Here is a 25,283-nt window from a genome sequence, read left to right as displayed (position 1 = left end):
TGTATATATATATTGTTTATATAATTTTACATATTGTATATATACACACACATATATATATATACACTAACACGGTGTGTGTATGTGTATAAATACAGCGGTATTACTGTTACATACCTAACATACTAATATAGGCAGTTTCCATTAAAGACAAAACAAAAAAGTAATATGATGCCTTTTTTCTATTTAATTTTTTTTTAATCCCTGGCACATGTTTATTTTGTTTATTATTTTCTCATTCTAGTTTAGTTTAAATTTCTTAAATACTGTTAAAAAATTATAGAAAACCATTACTATATGTGCATACTTTGAAAAAAATGTATAAAGACATGTTTACTTGTATGTTCTGATTTTATGTATAATATTGTTGTTGAAACAAAGTTAGAAGAAAAAGAGCTGTCATTTTTTTGACATAATTTCCAGGGTTCACACAGCTTACCTTTGTGAACGTCTTTTCCAATGGTTTCTAAGCATTGTGTACAAATTAGCAAAATATGTCAATGGTTCCACTGTACTGGATATTTAAAGACATCTTTGTGTTATAGGTGACAAAGCACATTTCCGATTTTTCTTAGTACTTTTCGCTCTTTTTGTTCTTAGGCCCTGTTTCAACAATATGCTGCAGGCCAACAAAACTTGAGCTACAAGCCGCACTTTGGACACCCCTGAACTACATACTAGGTTACAGTAACTGGCCATGGTTAACCGATAACTTCTCCTTAGTGAATCACTATGTTTAGAATTAATGTAAGAGTCATACATTAATAACCAGAAAAATTATTCTAAGGCAGTCCAGATAAAACTGGAAGTTGGATAAATGCATTCCTGGTGCTTTGAGGGGTGTGCGACTCACCCAGTGCTGTCGCTGTCACACAAGGACATGGCGAGCCTCTACTTGGCGTGATGTTCGTAGGGAATGCTATTCTGAGGTTGGGGGAAGGGAGAGACAAGGCCCAATATGTCAAGTCAGAAACCTTGTCGTGTACCAACTGTGTTACTGGTGCAAACAGGCTAAAGAGCTGGACTTCATACAAGGCTGATGTGCTGCACAAGAAGGTGTAGTTAGTCAGTTTATGAGTGTGAAATACTACCATGTTTTCTGACATGTGGATGACGATAACACCTTAACTCTGTTACCGCAACAAACAACTTTTTGATGACATGCATTCATTGCGATTTTTTTCAGGTGCCCTTCAACGCACAGCGCAGAAAGCAATAATCGCTCCCACTAACCAAAGCAAGCAAGCGTCTGTTTGCATTTATGGTTAGTTCTCAAACAAATATAAAACCAAAGTAGTTTTCTTTCGGACAGAAACTGTTGGACAGTCAGTATAAATAGGTTATATAAATTGCACAGTATGTGTCTTATACCTGTGAAGTGGACATGCGTGAAGTGTCTTGACGTCCAGTAAGATCTGAAGATGAAACATTAACAGGGGCACCACGGTGCAGTCGCATGCTGACTTTTCGTTCACGCTCCATGCCAGAGGCTTGACGTGGGGAAGCTGGAAAACAGAAAGAGGAACTTCAAAATCACAAACAAAAGACATTTGCAAAGAATGTGACCAAAGTATACAATCCTAAGTGAAATCACATTTAAAGTTCGAAGACAACTGCCACATATCACGATATAAATGAATGAGATTCAAAATACTGAAGAAATGGAGAAGTGGAGCGATATTCCAGCATGGCTGAATATAAAGTTGTTTGGTTCAGATGGTGTCCAGCATGTCCTGGTGGTGTTAGTCAAGCAAGGTAGTGATAGCATCACAGTCTGGGGCTGCATAGTTCGGTAAATAGAGTTACCGTATTTTTCGAATTATAAATCGCTGCGGAGTATACGTCGCACCGGCCGAAAATGCATAATAAAGAAGGAAAAAAACATATACCGGTATACGTCGCAATCGAGTAGTAAGTTGATTTTTGGGGGAAATTTATTTGATAAAATGCAACACCGAGAATAGACATTTGAAAGGCAATTTAAAATAAATAAAGAATAGTGAACAACAGGCTGAATAAGTGTACGTTATATGACGCATAAATAACCAACTGAGAACGTGCCTGGTATGTTAACGTAACATATTATGGTAAGAGTCATTCAAATAACTATAATATATAGAACATGCTATACGTTTACCAAACAATCTGTCACTCCTAATCGCTAAATCCGATGAAATCTTCTTCCCCTGTGTCGCTTCTAAACAACTCTGCCAACTCCAAAGGTATGCGCCACTTCCTCTTGCCGTTTTCTGCTGCATATTTAACTATGTCCAGCTTGTAATCTGCAGTATATGATTTCCTTTTCGGTGCCATTTTTGTTCAGCCCTTCTCAGTTTTTAAAAGTTACCGTCAATGTTGAAATGATCCATTTTTATAACTATGGACGTAGTAGCAGGTAGCATCCCATGACCCACAATGCACTTCTGCCATGACGCACAATGCACTTCTGCCATGACCCACCCCCGCCAAATTTTTATTGGTTGACGTATGTGTGACGATTGCTGACGTGTGTGTGACGATTGCTGACATTCGCCTCGTCTCTTATGGGAATGAGATAAATATTATTTGATATTTTACGGTAATGTGTTAATAATTTCACACATAAGTCGCTCCGGAGTATAAATCGCACCCCCGGCCAAACTATGAAAAAAACTGTGACTTATAATCCGAAAAATACGGTACACATCATATATGCTACATATAGCTATCTATTACATGTTACAAGTGCATGCATAATGCCCTCCTTCAAAAACTTGGCAGTTTTTAAACATGATAAGAGTCCTAACACTCCAGAATCGCAACTGCCTTTTTGAGAGAAGCTCGATGGGAAGGTGATAGTAGCTAACAATATCTCCAGATCTGAACGTACACTCAAAATTCAATATAATGTGCTCTTTGGGGTCTAAAATACTGATCGCGTTTTTACGAGATATATTTATATAAAAACCCTTTCTTTTTCCCGATGCTATTTTGTGTGCTTCCAAATATTTTATACCCTTCTTTAGCCCTTCTCCAACACATTTGGTGGTCTTATCGAATTTACAAAGCACTTGCTGTCTTTGTTTCACCGCTTTACTTTCAGCGAGCGAGCTGCTAAGCTAGCTCAGCTAAGCTATTTCCGGTCTGAAGCCCCCCATCAAAGAGCCCGACTCATTGAAGGAAAAATTGTGGGTATGCCTATATGTATTGTTGCACACTTCTCATGGAGAGGTTGTCGCTGCTACAGGGATGTGTCTGCCAGTAAGATCAGAGTAACTTCGCAACTTTAGATGCCGTGGACACGCTTGCTAGCGTTAGCCGTACTGAAATAACTAGCCCAGTTTGTAGCAGCCCTAAACGGCCTACAAGCTACAGTGAGCTCATTAGGACGTATAACAGATTCAGCTCGCTCGCTCGTCCTACATCCCAGTCTACCAGCCACCACGCCACGAGCGAAAATTCAGGGACCATGGCATGATCGCGTTATATCGGACCACATTATATCGAACTGAGTGTAACACAAAATAATTGTTTATCCATCCATCCATCCATCCATCTTCTTCCGCTTATCCAAGGTCGGGTCGCGGGGGCAGCAGCTTAAGCAGGGAAGCCCAGACTTCCCTTTCCCCAGCCACTTCGTCCAGCTCCTCCCGGGGGATCCCGAGGCGTTCCCAGGCCAGCCGGGAGAGATAGTCTTCCCAGCGTGTCCTGGGTCTTCCCCGTGGCCTCCTACCGGTCGGACGTGCCCGAAACACCTTCCTAGGGAGGCGTTCGGGTGGCATCCTGACCAGATGCCCGAACCACCTCATCTGGCTCCTCTCGATGTGGAGGAGCAGCGGCTTTACTTTGAGCTCCCCCCGAATGACAGAGCTTCTCACCCTATCTCTAAGGGAGAGCCCCGCCACTCGGCGGAGGAAACTCATTTCGGCCGCTTGTACCCGTGATCTTGTCCTTTCGGTCATGACCCAAAGCTCATGACCATAGGTGAGGATGGGAACGTAGATAGACCGGTAAATCGAGAGCTTTGCCTTCCGGCTCAGCTCCTTCTTCACCACAACGGATCGATACAGCGTCCGCATTAGTGAAGACGCCGCACCGATCCGCCTGTCGATCTCACGATCCACTCCTCCCCCACTCGTGAACAAGACTCCGAGGTACTTGAACTCCTCCACTTGGGGCAAGATCTCCTCCCCAACCCGGAGATGGCACTCCACCCTTTTCCGGGAGAGAACCATGGACTCGGACTTGGAGGTGCTGATTCCCATCCCAGTCGCTTCACACTCGGCTGCGAACCGATCCAGTGAGAGCTGAAGATCTTGGCCGGAGGAAGCCATCAGGACCACATCATCTGCAAAGAGCAGAGACCTAATCCTGCAGCCACCAAACCAGATCCCCTCAACGCCCTGACTGCGCCTAGAAATTCTGTCCATAAAGGTTATGAACAGAATCGGTGACAAAGGTCAGCCTTGGCGGAGTCCAACCCTCACTGGAAACGTGTCCGACTTACTGCCGGCAATGCGGACCAAGCTCTGACACTGATTATACAGGGAGCGAACTGCCACAATAAGACAGTCCGTTACCCCATACTCTCTGAGCACTCCCCACAGGACTTCCTGGGGTACACGGTCGAATGCCTTCTCCAAGTCCACAAAGCACATGTAGACTGGTTGGGCAAACTCCCATGCACCCTCAAGGACCCTGCCGAGAGTATAGAGCTGGTCCACAGTTCCACGACCAGGACGAAAACCACACTGTTCCTCCTGAATCCGAGGTTCGACTATCCGGCGTAGCCTCCTCTCCAGTACACCTGAATAGACCTTACCGGGAAGGCTGAGGAGTGTGATCCCACGATAGTTGGAACACACCCTCCGGTTCCCCTTCTTAAAGAGAGGAACCACCACCCCGGTCTGCCAATCCAGAGGTACCGCCCCCGATGTCCACGCGATGTTGCAGAGTCTTGTCAACCAAGACAGCCCCACAACATCCAGAGCCTTAAGGAACTCCGGGCGGATCTCATCCACCCCCGGGGCCTTGCCACCGAGGAGCTTTTTAACTACCTCGGCAACCTCAGCCCCAGAAATAGGAGAGCCCACCACAGATTCCCCAGGCCCTGCTTCCTTATAGGAAGACGTGCTGGTAGGATTGAGGAGGTCTTCGAAGTATTCCCTCCACCGATCCACAACATCCGCAGTCGAGGTCAGCAGAGCACCATCCCCACCATACACGGTGTTGACACTGCACTGCTTCCCCTTCCTGAGGCGGCGGATGGTGGTCCAGAATTGCTTCGAAGCCGTCCGGAAGTCTTTTTCCATGGCCTCCCCGAACTCCTCCCATGTCCGAGTTTTTGCCTCCGCGACCGCTGAAGCCGCACACCGCTTGGCCTGTCGGTACCTGTCTGCTGCCTCAGGAGTCCCATGAGCCAAAAGAACCCGATAGGACTCCTTCTTCAGCCTGACGGCATCCCTCACCGCCGGCGTCCACCAACGGGTTCTAGGATTACCGCCACGACAGGCACCAACTACCTTGCGGCCACAGCTCCAATCGGCCGCCTCGACAATAGAGGTACGGAACATTGTCCACTCGGACTCAATGTCCAGCACCTCCCTCGTGACATGTTCAAAGTTCTTCCGGAGGTGGGAATTGAAACTCTCTCTGACAGGAGACTCTGCCAGGCGTTCCCAGCAAACCCTCACAATGCGTTTGGGCCTGCCAGGTCTGTCCGGCATCCTCCCCCACCATCGCAGCCAACTCACCACCAGGTGGTGATCGGTAGAAATCTCCGCCCCTCTCTTCACCCGAGTGTCCAAAACATGAGGCCGCAAATCCGATGACACAACTACAAAGTCGATCATGGAACTGCGGCCTAGGGTGTCCTGGTGCCAAGTGCACATATGGACACCCTTATGTTTGAACATGGTGTTTGTTATCGACAATCTGTGACGAGCACAAAAGTCCAATAACAGAACACCACTCGGGTTCAGATCCGGGCGGCCATTCTTCCCAATCACACCTCTCCAGGTTTCACTGTCGCTGCCAACATGAGCGTTGAAGTCCCCCAGTAGAACGAGGGAATCACCCGGGGGAGCACTCTCCAGTACTCCCTCGAGTGAATCCAAAAAGGGTGGGTACTCTGAGCTGCTGTTTGGCGCGTAAACGCAAACAACAGTCAGGACCCGTCCCCCCACCCGACGGCGGAGGGAAGCTACCCTCTCGTCCACCGGGTTGAACTCCAACGTGCAGGCTTTGAGCCGAGGGGCAACAAGAATTGCCACCCCAGCCCGTCGCCTCTCACTGCCGGCAACGCCAGAGTGGAAGAGAGTCCAGCCCCTCTCAAGAGAAGTGGTTCCAGAGCCCTTGCTGTGCGTCGAAGTGAGTCCGACTATATCTAGCCGGAACTTCTCCACCTCACGCACTAGCTCAGGCTCCTTCCCCCCCAGCGAAGAGACGTTCCACGTCCAAAGAGCCAGCTTATGTAGCCGAGGATCGGACCGCCAAGCGCCCTGCCCTCGGCTGCCGCCCAGCTCACACTGCACCCGACCTCTATGGCCCCTGCTATGGGTGGTGAGCCCATTGGAGGGGGGACCCACGTTGCCTCTTCGGGCTGTGCCCGGCCGGGCCCCATGGGGACAGGCCCGGCCACCAGGCGCTCGCCATCGTGCCCCACCTCCGGGCCTGGCTCCAGAGGGGGGCCCCGGTGACCCGCGTCCGGGCGAGGGAAATCTGGGTCCTTGGTTTGTGTTCTTCATCGAGGTCTTCGAGCTGCTCTTTGTCTGATCCCTCACCTAGGACCAGTTTGCCTTGGGAGACCCTACCAGGGGGCATAGAAACCCCCGGACAACATAGCTCCTAGGATCATTGGGACACGCAAACTCCTCTACCACGGTAAGGTGGCAGCTCAGAGAGGAGATAATAATTGTTTACATTGTTGAAATGTTGGGTACAGTAGCCTCAGAAGTAGTGTACAGTGAAATATGTAGCAGTAATAATAGTTCTTGTAAGTAAACTTAAATGCACTGAAATGCTGTAATTCACCAGTTTTGTTCAGAAAAGAAACCAGGGTCCAAAATTGAGTCCTATTAAACATTTAGTCATTGAACAAAATAAGTTCAGTTGTTTTTTGCTGTACATAATTGGTCGCCTGGCCGACCTCTGCACTATAAAATAATACACAACAATGAAAAATTTTTGTCAAAGTTTTGTCGTTTTTTTTCCTTAAATCTCTGAAAAACTGTTTTTGCCTCGGTTGGTTTGCTTTTTTCAGTATATCCTTATGTGTGTGACTGTATAGTTAATTTTTCATTTTGACAGTGTATTAACACTTGAGACCTAAAAGCACCCAAAAGATGTAAAATTAGAGCTGCAATTTATTTTGGTTAAAAATGTTTAATTTGACCTACTTATGAATATAGAATGTGATTCAAAATTGTTGGAATTGAAAACGAATGGTGAAATTCAGCAAACAATGTGAAATAGTTCATCATTATTCACCTTCAAAGCCACGTGAGGCCTCAGGTGGTTACTATTGAACTATGTGTACAACAACAAATGAAAAATGGTCTGCCTCAAAAAAAGCTAAACATAGCATCTTTGATCATCAAGAGGGAAAAGTCAGACCTGTGTTGGCCTTTCAAAGCCATGACATGCGTCTGTGTCATTTTGCCACTTGATGGCACTGTTGGCTTGCCTTAGCTCTCTGCATCCAAACGTCTGTTCATGATTTGATGGCAAGTGTTTTTCTACCAACTACAAGGTGGTGTTTCATTGCCTTTTTTTTTTTTTTTAAAGCGGCTGCCTTCCTGCTCTGAAAGCACTTGCAAACCACAAATACCAGGAGGACATAAGGACAAAACCATCCATCCATCTATTTTTTACCGATTGTCCCTTTCGGGGTTGCGGGGGTGCTGGAGCCTATCCTAGCTGCACTCGGGCGGAAGGCGGGGTACACCCTGGACAAATCATGATGAACAATATTTATCATGAATTCGACCTTACTTAAATATTTCCATAATTTAAAAAGATTCGTAGAAAGTCTCAAGTCTTTTAACTTTCGATGCGAGTTGAACAGGACAGTCGGTTTAGCTATGGCATCATGCCAGGGCACATGTTATGCTTGCATTTTTCATGTGCACAAGGTCAAAGACCCTTAGCAGTGTATTCAAAAACAATAATGTATAATCATTATCACTACAAACAAAATATCTATGTTCCAAATCAAATTGTAACCAGTTTAAAAAAAATATTCTGCGATGTCAGACACATGATAATCAGTGTGGCCTAATTTACCAGAGAAATAAATAGAAATAGTACAAATAGAACCCCTTCGATCTGAACCCAAAGCCCAAAACTATACTATAATTACTCAACATTAGACATGATGTAAACAGAAGCAGCGGCTCCAACACATTGCACCACAGTCGCTAGATAACACTGTTGCTAATGCATGAGTCAATATTGAAGTTACTTTACGTGCATCCATCCATCTATTCATTTTCTACTGCTTGTCCCTCTCAGGGTCTCGGGGGTGCTGGAGCCTATCCCAGCTGCACTCGGGCGAAAGGTGGGGTACATCCTGGACAAGTCGCCACCTCATCGCAGGTCCAACACAGACAGACAACATTCACACTCACACACTATGTGCAAAGAAGACAAAATGTCTGAGTGCAATCTGTGAGATGCTGGCTTTTACCTACCTGTATGCGAGGTGGGTGTGAGTGGGGTGGGCGGAGCTCCATCTTGGGCCCCTCGTGGTCGTCCCGAGGCAGCAGGCACACCCCTGGCCCCTGGGTTCCTTCCATGTCTCTGCCTGTCTTCCCGGTCCCGACGCTCTCGCTCTGCTTCTTCTGCTGCACGGTTGGCACCCTGTTTCGAAAAGAGAAAAACTTGTTACATAATGGGACAATCGTCTTCACTTGCCATTGATTTTTTGCAATAAAAACAGACATTGACAAACCATAAGCTGGTGATACTTTTATCGCATAATACTTACAAACTTGAGCATGTTCCAGTCAAACACATAGTCATAAGAGAATCCCTGTCTGTGAAACAGGTTCCGAAATAGCTGGCGTAGGTATGAGTAGTCTGGCTTGTCGTCAAAGCGCAATGAACGACAAAAATTCAGGTATGTTGCAAATTCAGCTGTGAAAGAGAAGCAAACGCTACTGTCAGTTCAGAGCTCAAAATGTAATAAAATAACACAAAAACATTTCAAAGGATAAAAGGGTACAAGCAGTTGACTCACATGGATATCCCTTGCATAGAACCTCAATGGGAGTGGACATTTTCTTTTCACTTATGCGTTCATACTTTTGCCTCTTGGTGGCAGCCTTGAGGCCTTGCCAAGGCAGGGAGCCCAAATTAAAATACATAAGAACATAGCCCAGAGACTCAAGGTCGTCACGCCTTGACTGCTCTGTAGAAGATAAATAAAGATGGCGGTTAGACAAGTTTAAGCATGTTGACGTCAAAACAGGCCTCTTCCATCTGTGCAACTGTGCGTTCTTACCGATCCCCAAATGAGTGTTGATTGAGGCGTATCGTGCAGTGCCAGTCAGGTTTTTGTTCTCGCGGTAGGGGATGTGCTGGTGAGTGCGGGCATCACGATACTTTTTAGCCAGGCCAAAGTCAATGATGTAGACTAAGTTTCCCTTTTTGCCGAGTCCCATCAGAAAGTTATCTGGCTTCACATCTCTGTGGATGAAGTTCTTGGAGTGAATGTATTCAATGCGACTGATCTGAAGTGGGGAAAAGAGAAGAAGGTATCCTGTCAATATTTTTTTTAAATCAGTCAGCGCAGCCCCAGGTGCGTAAAATGTATAAAAGTGAACAATTGCACTTGTTTTTTGTCATTTCTGACCAGGGAGGCCATTTTTGCTGACTTGCAGTGCTTTTTTTTTTTTTTGGGAGATTGCACAATAACTACCAAGTTAATAACCGCAAAACGTGTCCGAGCAGAGTCTACAGAAAAATGCAGTGAATTTGGGACACACACCTACGAATAAAAGTGAGAGCTCTAATGTCTGATGTAAAAAGTCATTTTTGCAGCCCCGTTGGTATGAATTGAGAAAGACAAGGCAGTTCTTTTCAAGCTTGGTGATTATATCACAAAATAGTTTAACTTAGCAATAGCATATGAAATTGTGGCCTTCATAGTGTGTACTGCACAAAAAATATATATTGCTGATATGGGCAATTTTATATTCTGATAACGATAGATGTCCCAATGTAATATTTGTTATATACACAGATAGGAAATTAATGCCTATTTCATTATCATTCACTTCTGATTTAAAAACATAAAAAGGACAATCAAAAAACAAAAAGTATTTGGGCAACATCTCTATCAGGCTTATTTGGTGCTTTTCTTTTAATCACTTTGTGGTTTTGACATAATGTTAATACTTTATCGCTGTTAATGCTGTCTCTATACTGTTTTTAATGGTGTGTCTTTTAAGTTATAGAAAAGATTTAGACGTGTTTATGAGTCGAGACGAACAACCCGTTGGCAGCTAATTTTGCAGATTACCAATTTCTGGTAGGTGTCTGACTTTTAAAATCTAAACCAAACAAAAGCGTTGTTTCTCTTCCTTTTTTCTTTGGCACCTAATCCCCTTTAGGTTTTGTTGGTTAAACTGTTATTGTGCTCTCAGTCTCTGACAGGTTGTTGAAGTCCAGGCTCTCGCACTAGGGCTGCAGCTATCGATTATTTCAGTAATAATTTTTCTTTCAATAAATTTGTTAGATTAATCGAATAAAAACACTGTCTCGCTTCAATGCTTCTTTTAGGGAAAATAGTTGAATTAAACAAGGATTTTTCTGATGACCCCTTAATCTTTCTTCTTGTAGATAGTGCCCTATCCCGCACACAATGTATTTGATGTATAAAACACCTTAAAGGTATTTCAGGTAATGTAAAAAAAAAAGCAAAAGCATTGCTGCTGTTATATTAGCCATGCTAGCTGCAGCCAGACGTTAAAATTACAATATAAACAAAATAAGTATATCGCACAACAGACCTTTTTCTGTCGAACTATAATATATTGTAATTCACACAGCCTTATTTGTAGGAATTAATTAAAAGCAGCATGTGATATTTACCTTGGCAAAGAGTGACTGCGGTCAGGTTTTGATTGGCGTAGGTTGGTTAATAACAGGATTATGCAAGAAGTACATATTCAATTTCCACAAAACTTTATAAAGGGGTAAGGCATTGGCCAAGAAAGGGTCAGATTGAGTACCGGTATATAAATGTATCTTTATTTTTCACCATTAGTCCTCATGGGCTGGGGTAGTCATTGCCTTAATCTATCAAAAGAGGCTGTGTTGAAAAAATTGTTGCTTACTTTATTATGTGCATTGAGTTTAGTTTTCGTTGTTAAGTGGCTCTGAATAGAAATTTTAGGAAACAAAAATTAAATGGTTTTGTGTGTGACGGTATCTGTATGAATTCAATTGCAATTCAATCAATTAAAATTATGAACCCTAACTAGAGATGTCCGATAATATCGGACTGACGATATTATCGGCCGATAAATGCTTTAAAATGTAATACCGGAAATGATCGGTTTCAAAAAGTAAAATTTATGACTAAAACGCCGCTGTACGGAGTGGTACATGGACGTAGGGAGAAGTACAGAGCGCCAATAAACCTTAATGGCACTGCCTTTGCGTGCCGGCCCAATCACATAATATCTACGGTTTTTCACACACACAAGTGATTGCAAGTCATACTTGGTCAACAGCCATACAGGTCACACTGAGGGTGGCCGTAAAAAGAACTTTAACACTGTTACAAATATATACCACACTGTGAACCCACACCAAACAAGAATGGCAAACACATTTCGGGAGAACATCCGCACTGTAACACAACATAAACACAACAGACCAAATACCAGAACCCCTTGCAGCACTAATTCTTCCGGGACGCTACAATATACCCGCACCGCTCCACCCCCCCCCCCCCCCACACCTCAACTCCGCCCCCCAACCCCACCCACCTCAACCTCCTCATGCTCTCTCAGGGAGAGCATGTCCCAAATTCCAAGCTGCTGTTTTGAGGCATGTTAAAAAATAATAATGCACTTTGTGACTTCAATAATAAATATGGCAGTGCCATGTTGGCATTTTTTCCATAACTTGAGTTGATTTATTTTGGAAAACCTTGTTACATTGTTTAATGCATCCAGCGGGGCATCACAACAAAATTAGGCATAATGTGTTAATTCCACGACTGTATATATAGGTATCGGTTGATATCGGAATCGGTAATTAAGAGTTTGACAATATCGGAATATCGGCAAAAAAGCCATTATCGGACATCTCTAACCCTAACGACACAACTCGGACCACTTTTTGTGTCAATGACCTCGCCTTCAGAATTAAGACTGAGGATGTGACTCTGAAGGCTTCATTATGCTACAGCGTCAATGACGGCGGCTTGAGAACACTTTCATAGGACCTTGATGAGCCCATCCCAAAAAATTATAATCTTATGTCACCTGCGAGACCTGTGATTGGTCAGCTTTGTTCCAAAAAAAAAATATATGAACATGAGATTGTGATATGAACTGAATATGATTAATGACAAGGATAGACGTCTCAAACAATTACTTTAACGAGCAAAACTGGTTACTGTCGGTTGGTTACAAAATCGGACATCTTAAACTCCATCACTACACGTTAAGGTATTGATTATTTTAGTAACCGAGTAATCTATGCAATATTTTTATGATTACTTGAGTAATCGGATAAAACACACATAGCCTCATGCGTATTTCAGGGAATTGCCATAACCTTCAATTATTTTTGCTAATCAATTCACATCAACATTGAAATTGCACTTTCAACATGTGTGTATTAATACAAATAAAAAATTGTTAACTGCCACACTGATCAGCGCACCCACACACCATCGCTCTTATGTGTGCACGATTGCAGCGGCTGTGCAACAATTATGTCCGCGTATTTAAAGTTCCGAGCACTCCATGCAGTGTGGATTTGATGCCTTTTTATTCGCTACACCCATTAAATGATTAATCGAAGCAACAAAATATAGATTGTAGATTTTTTCTAATCGCATTTATCGATTAATTGTCACAGCCCTGCAACATTTAACTTATAATATAAATCGGTTTTAGAGAAACATGTACAATAAAAGTGACTGATAATCCACATTAATTAGTTTCAGCCCCAGAAACAATCTGGATATCGCGTCAGTCGGCGTTGTTTACTACATACAAAGCTAAAAATGTAGCCACCAATATATCTATAGTTAATTCTTGAAAGGAAAACACTACCCCTGTTGGCAGAGAATTGCAAGTTTGGGCTCAAAGTATAAACAGATCAAAACGTAGGACTGGGCCGAGAACACAATTTGCTTGACAATACATTGATCTACAAATTATTGCCAATAAACGATAATTTTGTCAAAGTTATTTTGAGACTAAATTAACCACTGATGAAATAATAATACATACCGTATTTTTTGAGCCATGGGGCGCACCAGTTTTTAAGGCGCGCTGCCGATGAGCAGGTCTATTCAGGTCTACATTCATAAAAAAGGCGCACCGAATTAAAAGGCGCATAAATGGGTCATATTATGATTTTTGTTTTACATTAAAACACTTTCTTGTGGTCTACATCGGTGTTTCTTAAAAATGGGCCGCGAGTGCACCCAAGAGGGCCACCAAAAACATATGCTCAGTTGTAATACACATTTCCACGACTTGTGGCAGTAATGACAATATCAAACAAACAGAAGAAGTCTGGAGCTAAAGTCAGAGATTTTTCTTAAGCGCAGAAATTATGACTAAAATGGTGAACCTATATTTTCATTTGCATTTTAATTGTATTGACAGTTTAGTTAGTGTAATAATTTTATGTCAAGTCATCATTAAATGGCCCTGATATGTCAAAAGGTAATAATAAATCATGTTGTTTTCGAATACCTCTATAATTGATAACAGTAGTTCAGTTGGGATATGTACATTTCAAAATTTGATTTACAGCCCCGAAATCTTATTATTGTTTTCATTTTGATGTCCCGCCATTCACCGTTTGACCAATTAGAAAGTCAGTGAGTGTGTCACATCCAGGTTTCCAGTTACGCACCTTCCTCTTTGTCTGGCTACTGCCACTGGGAAAGTTACTAAACATGTCAGACCTTAGTAAATCTAAAAGGCGTCGTTAAGATTCTCAACTAATTCATGACAAAGCCAGGAACAAAACAAGGATTTGTATCGGGGATGCCTTTGAAAGATGGAGACGAATGAAGGCGGAGAATATATTTTCATCTGACACCTAGCTTAGTAATTTGTTGCTCGTATAGGTAAGTCAGGCATTTACGTTTTCTTATTACTTGTAATAAATGGAAATTGACATTTCGTACGTAAACTATACTGTCCAGTACAGTCTATGAACTTGTCTAACAAAGCTAGTATGTTCGTGCAACGAATGCTTAGCATGCAAGCCTGGTCAATGACACATCGACATACAGGCTAACAGGGGAAATATATGCCCGTTAGCCTGTATGTTGATATTCGATGTATGTCGGGTATTCGAACTGACAGGGCAAAATATATTTTTGACAAATAAAACCTATGTGGATATAGGTAGTGTCAGTGCCTATTTCGTTCTCAATATGCTGATGCGCTGAGGAAATGGGTTCCAACATTGGCATGGCTTTTATCATGGCAATGTGAAGCGTATGGAGACAGCCAAATCACATGATAAAAGAATACCTCATTTGTGTAGCCTATAGGCATACCTTGGTAAAATGTCTCCTATTGAGTTTTGGGCGTACATTAGGCTGCTAAGCATGCTCTACTTATTTTCCCCACCATTGCTAGCATTGGTTGTAGTTTGTTTTAGTCTTTATTTTCTGATAGTACTGACAATAACCATATGATTGCCATTTGTTGTGATATTGTACGCAGGCATGACGTATTTCTTCCTGAAAATAGCCTAATTTCTGTGTAAAACGTGTTTGTTAGAGACTTGTTATTGACAAATAGCTTGTCTATTCAGCTATTATGGTCCCAGCACCTCGGCCCCTAGTAAGACGCAGTGGAAGTTTGAAGTTCCTTGGAGTAGCCCAGTCGATCGAGCTGGATTCGGCTGCGTATTAGGCAACCTCAGTCAGGGAGAGGACTACAGAATTTTGACCGTGATTGCAGAACCATATCTGGCCACATTATAATATATGGCTCCCTTAATCAATCAATCAATCAATGTTTATTTATATAAGAAACATTCATTATTAATTTATTTTAGCACAACTAATGCAAATGTATTTTTTGTCAGTTACTTATGTAGTATATTTGGTAATACTTATTTTTCTCATCAGCCTGGCCTAAGCCTAAGTTTTTTGTGTTAAATAAATATTAATAATTGTGATTAACACACTCATTCATATCATTTGACACGGTTGTAAATTGTAAGAAGGTTAGAAATAATTATTGAATATGAATAAAATCAAGAGTAAGATTACTAATTCAGTATTAATATTTAAGTAGGGCCCGGGACTCTCTATAGTGAAAAAGTTACGCCCCAAGGTCAGAAAGGTTAGGAACCCCTGGTATACATAACAAGTAATGGTCAAAATGTTGCAAAGATGATGTTTTACAAACCATCATCAAGCCACTTTCTGACCGTCCCTACATTCGACTGTGTGTTCTCCCCGCCATTTTTGTTGTACTGGTAGTTTTTAGCGCTTTGCGGTCATTTTATTTTAATAAAGTAATACTGACTGCACATGGCGGTTATCGAGGTTGGGAAACTTATCCAGTTAATTTTCATTTATCGTTCGGTAAATTGACTTATCGAATATCAGCTCTCGTCTACCAAGACGCTATCAAAAGGGCAAGTGTAGTGACGTCGTCGTAGCATAATGAAATCTTGATGTGGTGAAGAGTAAAAGAACAAAAACGGTGTGGGAAGTCGGTCAGCCAGCTCACCATTTGATCAGCAAGCAGAAGGACTGTCTTGAGGCTAAACTTGCGAGAGCAAAAGTTGAAGAGATCCTCCAGGCTGGGTCCCAACAGTTCCATCACCATTACATTGTAGTCACCTTCTGCACCACACCATTTTATTGTTGGAATTCCAACTACAAGAAAAGGAAAACAATACTTTCATTAAGATTACAGGAATTACAGAACAAAAAAGGGGGGGAAATGTTGGAGCTCAGCGGTTTTGATACTCTTCCTGTGTTTAATCTGTCTTTAGCTTGAGACATTGAGCTGGTCTTAAATTGATGCCTAATAATCTACTTATTAGGGGTAACGGGCAAAAATCAGTTCACATTCTAATTGAGATAATTTTTCTTTACGATTCTGACTTGATTCAAAATGTATAAGAATCCTCTCAAAAGACCGTTAGGCCATCTCCACGCTTACATTAGCAGCCAAGAAGAGTTTTTGTAATCTGTGACATGTTTTGAAAACATTTTATTCAAATGTATATACAGTAACAAAAAAATATTGCGAGAATTTGTTTAACTCGAGAATCGATTCTGACTCGAATAGTCAACCCAAGTATCAGATCGTAAGTTGTCATTAGATTCACATCACTACTATTTATAACATATTTGATTTAAAAATGGACTATATTAAATATAATGTTACTATATAAAAGTTAGTGTTTGTAATCCAATATATCCAGTGAGCGAGAATTTTCAGGGAGGGTCAGGTGGCAGAGCCAAATTGCAAACCCATTTTTATCGCAATTGAGTGTATTAACAGCAACGTAAAATGTAGGCCCCCCTAATATAATGGCAGTATAAACATGATATTGTGGCATTTAAACACCCGGTTTTGCCATACTTCTAAAGTAATTGGACATCCCTGGAGTATTTTCTGCCTGGAATTTATGTCTACTTACTTGCCTACAACTAAATGGTATTCTGTCTCTTACTTCGCCATTCTTTAAAAGTAGTGTTTCAAAATTCCAGAAAAAGCCAAGGACAAAAAGCACACAGTTAAAACAAATAAAAAAGAAGATGACATACATATCATAAAAATGTTGGCTCAACTGAAGTGGTATATATATTGCATGCACGCACATGTGTCAAGAGCAGGGATTTGGTGACTGGACGGGCATTAAGTTTCATATTTTTGGTTGGCAGCATATCTCAAACTTCTGATCACCCGACTAATGAAACATATTTATGGTATCACATCTTTAAATTTAAAAACATGAGAAGTCAGTGGCAAACTAACAACATGGAGCCATTAAAGAGTTGGGGGTAGAAGAAAATAGGTGAGGGAAAATGAAAACAATATGTCACCTCCGCCTTGCATCATCTTGTAGATCTTGCTCTCGATGTGGAGCTGGGGGTGCTTGGTCTTCACACATTCCAACTTAATCGCAACCTCTTCCCCCACAGAAATATCTGTGCCTAGAAATAGACAAACATTGGCATAAAATGGTGAACTTAAATGTTTTCACCTCCCACCAAAAGCACACAAAATGAGGCTATAACAAAACACTTCCATGTAATTAATATGAAAAGGTATACAAATAATTGACTTATTTAAGTAGCCTAAAAATTAACTGAAGAAAGACAGTACCTTGTGTAAATCTGTCCATGAGATACACAGCTGTCATTGTATATTAGGGATGTAACGATAAACAGTATTAATGATAACCGCGGTAAAACTCTGACAGTTAGCCTTACCGGTTTAAATTAAAATGATTGAAAAACCACGATTGATAACTGCACTTTGATAAACTCACTGACTGCGAAAAAAGTGAGAAGAAACGACATATCCCAATCCAAACGTTATAAATAAACACATTGCTGTCTGAGCAACTAAGGCCATGTCCACACGAACATGTATACTTAATATACGCATACTTAGGCCTCTTGTCTACACGCAAATGCATACTTTTGTCCTTAAAAACACAGGCTTTTGCAAATGCTGGCCAAAGTGTAGAGTTCCAAAGCTATACGCTCAGCCAGCGTATGTGTGTAGACAGCAAAAACGGAGACGAGTACTCCTGATGACGTCACGGTTGTGTGTTGTCATTACCAAAGCTCAACAACACTGCCTTGTTGCCTTTAAACACACGTTAAGTAGACTTGCCGTATGTTTAAACGTAAACATTCTGCTATTTTAACTCTACATTAACAAATAAGACGCATCAAAATGGGCTTTGTGACACTCCCACTAGCGACAATGACAGTCAGCTGTTTTGGAGACGATTTGCTGTCACACCTCCACCTGATTGAACAACTTTAACAAGCAAGACTTTTTGCTTTGTGTCATAAGAAAAGTTCAACATTATCTCATGTTTTTAATCCTTAACTAACGACAGATCATGAAGTTAACTTACATGTATTACATCCATTTGTGTAGATGGAGCCGGAACGACTGCGCATGCGCGTAAAAAGAGCTTCTAAAAAAACACGATGTAGCTTCCTTCTTGTTGGTGTGTATTGATGTTAAAGGCAATACACACTTTATTTCACATGTACTATATCACTATATCGATGATTAGATTTCCTTAGCTTGTTAGTGCGTGCTGATTTTAGAAATAATGTACACTTCACTGCACATGTAATATATCACCATGTTGCTGATTAAACATGTTGTAATTCCATTAGTGTTGGGTTTCAGCAGCACAGGCTAAAAAAAGATGTATAATGTTCCCAGGTCTCTGTGTAAGTGCAGGCTAGTTTTAAAGATAATGTACATGTCACTGTATGTCTGGTATATTAAAATAAAACATTATACTAATAGGTGTAATGCCACCAAGTCAGCTGTTGCTGCTTTTACAGGCTTCTGATTGGATAAAATGTGCATAACAGCAGGTGTATGCTTTTGTAGACATACAGTTTTGAAACTACACTTGTGTGGATGGAGATCGTTTTAACCTTGGATATGCGTTTTTGAAACTCTCCTTGTTCGTGTGGACATGGCCTTAAAACAAAGTGATTGTTCTATACTCAGATGTAGGGATGGGAATCGAAATGTATCAATTCCTTGGTATCGTTTGCCTTTTATTCAAACAGTTCTCTTATAAAATCCTTCCGGGTGGGGATGAATCTTTATGTGACGTGCGTAGTCACGTCAGCTCTCAAAATGGCGGAGCACGGCGCAACAACTGCTCTAAAGTTGACTACATTTTGCAGAAAAAAGATTGCAACAGCGCTACTTATAATAATTATAAGGCTGCGAGTTCATCAAGAGGAGGACATAAGTGCAATATGCTTAAACATCTGAACACAGCATGCAATAATTATAAATGAAAGTCGCATTTTTATCCGCTCCTATTTCATCCGCTCCTATTTCATCCCAGCAGCAGTAACGTCACCTGAATACAACAGGTACTAACTCACACCTTCTATCATGTTACCGCTATTATTTGTTAAATTGAAATTAATGCCTCCACATTTAAATGAGCATGACGAGAAACACATTCTGACTGGCTTCGAGGTGGGAAGCCCCAGTTCACGTGTGCCGCTAGACGAATGTCACCGAGCAGCGACTAAGTTTGTGGTCAAAAGTTTGCATTTTCGGTAGGTGAATGTTCAATTGTAGTGAGAGAAAAGTTGCACGTTTTCCTGCGACTAGATTTTCTCTCTCATATTATACATTTGAAACCCATAAAATTTTAATTCGGTGTAAAGGTCCATTCATGTCAGCAATTAACTTCAAACGTGAAACTAATTTGTGATATTAACTCATTACATGCAAAGTGAGATATGCCAAGCCTTTAGTTGTTATAATTCTGATCATTGTGGCTTACAGTTTTTGAAACCATACATTTTCTGAGATTTTCAATTCAATGTTTGCCCTAATCATCAAACTCATAACCAATGAAGGCTTGACATATATCACTTTGCATGTGATAAGTTAATATCACATAATACTAAATGTTACATTCTTGTGTAATTTGCACATGATTAAATTCTACAGATCAATATTAATTTCTGATATATATATATATATATTTTCCTTTTATGCCACATATGTGTCTCTTGAGGCCTCACTGTAGGCTTTGTAAAGTCATGTTCCCTCTGAACTTAACATAATTGATGCTAATCCACACTTTTTCCCCTTTTCGTCCCCAAATAAAAATCGATAAAAAGAACTGTAAAGGAACCGAATCGTTAAGCAAAATCGAAAGGGGAATCGGAACCGGAAAGATCTTATCAATTCCCATCCCTACTTAGAGGAATACACGACAGAGATGTTTTTACGGTGTGTTCAAGTAATGCTGAACAGAGTAGGACACCACAACGCCTGCAAAAAAGAATGATATGTATTTGTAATGCACTTTTAATTTAAATACATCTTAAAGTTAAACAGTACAAACAAATATTTAAATCAATAAAAGCTTAGCCATTAAAACAGATACAATACTACAACTAAAACACATTCAGTGAAGCCTAAGAAACACAAAAACATGAATATTAGTTGTCGATAAGTGTGTCTATTTTAGTTGTTTTATTATTAATAACTTGGTCAAAAGATTTCGGTATGTGTAAGTACTTTTTAAGCACATTCAACAATACTGCAATAATGATTATAACCATGATAATTTCGGTCATGATAACGTGATATGCAATTTCCATTATGTTACATCCCCTTTGTATACATTAGGAAAGGGTGACTGGCCTATAGTGGATTATATTTACATTGCACTACCCAAAAAGTGGCCCCCAAAGGCAAAACTGTTCTATTTCTGGATCAACTGTTACTTTAGTGTGTTAATTGTTTAGGTAGTAAAATGCATTCCTTTTTTGGTTTTATCGGTACAGAATCTTCAGTTTGGTACAAAAGTGAATCAAGTTTCCACAGCATAGACATTGAGTGAGGGATAGGAAGTGCGCCTGGCATTATGCAATGCATCGAATTGGCAAACAAAAACAGTGCAGCCTATCCTTTAACTAGCACAAGTCATGGCTAGCGATAGTGGCAGAGTTTGAAAAACCTTGTTTGGGAACACAAGGCCTTCCCGGTGAATTGCGTACACAGGGAAAGATAAATACGCTTACAATGGAGCAACTGGGAACCATGGCGTCATTGCGTCTACTGCATTTATTCTGACCATAAAACCCAACAAATAACCATTCAAAAAGCGCCAACAATGCTCAAATTACATTTTGTAACCTTAATAATAACCATGTATTAGTGATATTGTTATTATAAGCGCTAACGTTAAGGACCTACATTAACGGCGCATTGCTCAGAAAGAGGTAACTTCCTTATGCTGCTGTACTGACATCATGAGCTGGTGAGCTGCTTTGTCGCCTCAGAGCTTGTGAAAGTTAATTCGAGATTATAAATCATATCTCTCATCTGGATAGCAAAATTATGTGGACACAAACTGAGGAGTTGGTACAATTTGACAACCAACTTAAACCAGGAAATGGCGAAAAAGATCCGAAAAGATGCCTTTTTTTCTTTGCGTGGATTATGAGTCATTTTTCATCCAAATAGGAATATATCAACATCCCAACAGTCAGCATTCCAATGAGAGCAGACATTGTACAGTAAGTGATGTTTAATTATGTTTGTTGGCTCATGAAATCTGCAGTGAATTGTTACGAGTGATGTTGTTGAAGGAAAAACAAACGTAATACGTTTTTAATTTAGTAGACCTTAATGGAAGTGTTTGGTTGTTTTTTCTAAGGGCTTTATAGGCAGAATAGAGCGACTCCTTTAGGCTCCATTGTAAGCGGACTTTTGCTTGCATTTATTTACTAGTTAGAGTGCATAAAAAATAAAAGCATATGTGAGCTTGTCTTGCATAAGCAGGGTTTACTCTTTGATGTATTGTGGCGGTGCGTTACGGCAACATATCAGCCTCCACACCTTAAAAATTAGGGATTTTTTTGCGTGAAAATAAAATAAAGTAATATAATGAATTGTAGCATCTAGAAGGAGACATACAAAGTCTGACACTCTTTTTAAGCTTTTATTGCCAATAGTATGCGAACAACGGGCCCAATTCCAACAAGTTTTTTTTCTCCGCGCACACACACGTCTTGGAAACCAGATGTTGTGAACCTGTAAGCCATACACACGGCAGATGCAGCATGTACGGATTGTGGACGTACTTTAATGTATTTGGAATATACCCGCGGACAGCAGTCTACAAAATTTAAGATGACAGTGGTGACTTTTAAGGTGTGACGTCAGGTTCTCTGCAGCTCATTTTTCGTCACAGACATGGAGAGACAGAAGTAAAGAGTCTCTAAACACAAGTACAGTTTTTAATAACACCAGACATAGATGCTAAATTAGTTTTTAGTTGTTTTCAATTAACCAAGACCGATCCAAAAAAAAACAGTGACTATATAAGGATTGGATAAATATCTAGATAAAAAATAAAACTTCGCAACAAAGTACATTGTATAATAAACAGCAACAATTGAAAAATAAAGCAACATGATATTTTGTAAGAAAAAATATGTTAAAACTATAAGAACAGATAGTGTGATGACGTCCTATTGACCACGCCCCCACCGCCACAGGTATCTTGGCAATCTCGGGGAAAACCTCATTAGGATTGTGAGTACAATGCTTAGGTTACCCATGTACTGAATTCCAATTTAATTGGTACATACAGTAAAAGAACAAAAGTTTGGACACATCTTCTCATTCAATGCGTTTTCTTGCGGTTTGTGTTAAATATATAATAATCTTTGTGATTAACACATGGATTATTATCATTTGGCAAGGTTATGAATCAGATCAAGTGGAAGTCAGTTAGATATAATTATTGAATACGATTAAAATCAAGCGTAAACTGATTAATTCAGTGTTAATAATTGAGCAGGTCAAAGAGGTTTAGAAGCCCTGCTCTGGTGCATTGTCATGTCATCATTTACACCCAATAATGGCTCAGCATGATGAGGGAACAAAAGCAGTTGACCAAAGAGAAATGCTACTCATCAGCTGATCACGTCGAAGATAAACAAAGATTAGATGTACTTTATGACAAATGTGCGATAACTATATATTCAACGGACGCATCTGAGGCAAATGACATGGTGAATGATCAATACCAATGAAAATACAATTAACGCTTTCAACGAAATAGTAATGGCGAATTACTTAAGTCACAAACTGACAGCCATTTGTGAGCAATGCAACACATTTGTGTAATGATTACAACATTGAGGAACGTTAGGTAGATTGAAAGTAGGCCTATTTTACAACAATTTAAACATATGACAACACCAACAAATGGAACTGCTATCATTTCCAGTCGCACATAGCATGAGAAAGACGAGCCTGCGGCCTTGTCGACGGGCTGTATTGTGCAACCGCGGCCAACTGTTTTGTCACTCCAAACAACAACCTTTGCGTAATGGCTGTAACCACTGCAACTTAAGGGTGGGTATTCTTTCAGTTGTACCCGACATAAAAGTGTGCTTACTTAACAATACTGCTAGTTTTGGGTAAATATTCAGGCGAAGCTAACACGGTAGCTTCTCCACATCATCAAGTCCAGTAACGACCACACACACCCCAAGTACAAACAGACAATATATAACAAATAGCATTTTAATTCTTACCTAAATAGATGTCGCCGAATGATCCACTTCCGATTTTTCTGCCGAGTCTGTATCGGTTTCCCACTCTTAGCTCCATTCTGCTGCTGGCTAACGTTTACACAAGTTAATCCTTAATTTATTTTCAACCTTTACGTGTCTTCTATGGTCTCCTTGTCTTTGTGTCCTAAAGTGGTTGTTCACTTGACAACCTCGGGGGAAAAAAAAAAAAGCTCAATTCTTGTCTCCCCGGATTCGGATTCTTCTATGCAGTCCAAAATTCACCATCCCTTTTTTCCTTGTCCGAAAATCGGATACCTATAATTTTGGTATCAATCGATAGTGTAAAACACGTAGTTTATGTTCTCCTATGTTGGGGGTTCATTTTGAGAAAAAAACGAGAGGATTGAGACGGATTGGAAATCCGGACCTGTCCTCGTACAACTCCCTTTTAGCGTAAGGCTATTTTTTTTCCCTTCGTTGGGATCATAGAGGTCGGGCTAGCTGGTTGTCACTGACGTCACTTCCCCTAGCAACCACGAGCAGATATGGAAATAAAAACATGTTTGCGTGCCGAGCTAGTGTTTTCCTGCAAATGGTGTAATTTATAAATTCGGTTACAGTGTAATAGTGTAATTGGTGTCTTTATCAACCATTATGAACACTATTTGGGGCATTTTTTTATTTTATGAATATAAAAACAAAATGTGGAGACCGCAATTCAAATATGATTAAGTCTTATTGGTACCTAAACATAATTATGTTGGCATACAAATTCCCGAAATGATATATCTAGCAGGCCTTCTATGTACAATATAACAGTAAACGCGAGTCCGCCCAACTATGTCGTCACCTCCGCCAGTTGGTATTTTCTGATTGGATGACGGTGCTCCAGCTGCCAAGGTTTTTTCTCATTGGTTGTCAGGCAGGCCAATCAGAATACGGACGGAGGACGCTCACATGGCCAAGCTGTTGTTGTACAGATTGGATAACCGCCTGGCACGTGTACTCCAATGTTCTTCATGTCGTGTGCATGCTGTGGTCACACCCTGTAGGATTAAAGGCTTAACACAACCTGATCGTCTTCATCTTGGACCAATTACACTCCATAAAGACGTGAATACACGCTTTATATAACCATCCAAAACGTTATGGACATGTTCTTTGGGAGAAATAAATGAAAGACGTGTAGGTTTTTTAAAAAAACATATCTTTTAGTAGGGATGCCTTATTGCACGTACTATACTGTTTGATAGTCCAGGAAGTCTATTGGAACCCAGACAAAATCAACTTAGGCCAAGCAATAACAACACATTTTAGAATATCTAATTAGTTTACTGTCGGGTAGTATAACTATTGGCTTGATGCTAGCTTGACTGGAGTATTATTTTTTAATTTTCCTCTGTTTTATTAAACCTACGTGGGAATTTGCGCCCCTTTGTGTTGTGTGGGTGCACCTGCATCGACTGAAATAATCATTCATCCATCCATCCATTTCCTACCGCTTGTCCCTCTCTGGGTCGCGGGGGGGGGGGGGGGGGGGGCTGGAGCCTGTCCCAGTTGCATTTGGGCGGAAGGCGGGATACTCTTGACACGTCGCCGCCTCATCGCAGGTTAAATGATGCTGCATACTGTAATATAAACTATGCCATTTTTTCACAGCTATAAACATAGGTTATTAGGAGCAATATATCGATTATCGCCTTACCAAGATATCGTCTTTATTGTGATCTGTTTGGTATCAGCCATACTATGCTCGTATTTTTTCTTTTCGCACAGCCTTTATCCGAACATATATACA

General features: G+C 40.9%; 1 protein-coding gene across 2 annotated transcripts in view; it reads right to left on the bottom strand.

The window, feature by feature from the left end:
- Positions 1-23,972, bottom strand: part of csnk1db (casein kinase 1, delta b) — a 32,588-nt gene extending 8,616 nt beyond the window's left edge. Inside the window, exons 1-9 of one of the 2 annotated variants that reach the window (XM_061967070.2) lie at positions 23,507-23,972; positions 17,261-17,371; positions 15,933-16,081; positions 9,482-9,710; positions 9,218-9,388; positions 8,966-9,114; positions 8,670-8,838; positions 1,372-1,505; positions 854-924 (exon numbers count right to left, since the gene is read on the bottom strand). In XM_061967070.2, the coding sequence (XP_061823054.1) occupies positions 892-924; positions 1,372-1,505; positions 8,670-8,838; positions 8,966-9,114; positions 9,218-9,388; positions 9,482-9,710; positions 15,933-16,081; positions 17,261-17,371; positions 23,507-23,582 (1,221 nt within the window). In that variant the 5' untranslated portion in view covers positions 23,583-23,972 and the 3' untranslated portion in view covers positions 854-891. The remainder of the gene's footprint in view (positions 1-853; positions 925-1,371; positions 1,506-8,669; positions 8,839-8,965; positions 9,115-9,217; positions 9,389-9,481; positions 9,711-15,932; positions 16,082-17,260; positions 17,372-23,506) is intronic. The other variant, XM_061967069.2, reaches the window with a different exon arrangement.
- Positions 23,973-25,283: the final 1,311 nt, after the last annotated feature.

This window comes from Nerophis lumbriciformis, linkage group LG11 (genome assembly GCF_033978685.3).
Source record: "Nerophis lumbriciformis linkage group LG11, RoL_Nlum_v2.1, whole genome shotgun sequence".
Taxonomy (NCBI): domain Eukaryota; kingdom Metazoa; phylum Chordata; class Actinopteri; order Syngnathiformes; family Syngnathidae; genus Nerophis; species Nerophis lumbriciformis.
The sequence above is the reverse complement of the archived record's forward strand: the minus strand, read 5'-3'. Positions and strand labels throughout refer to the sequence as shown.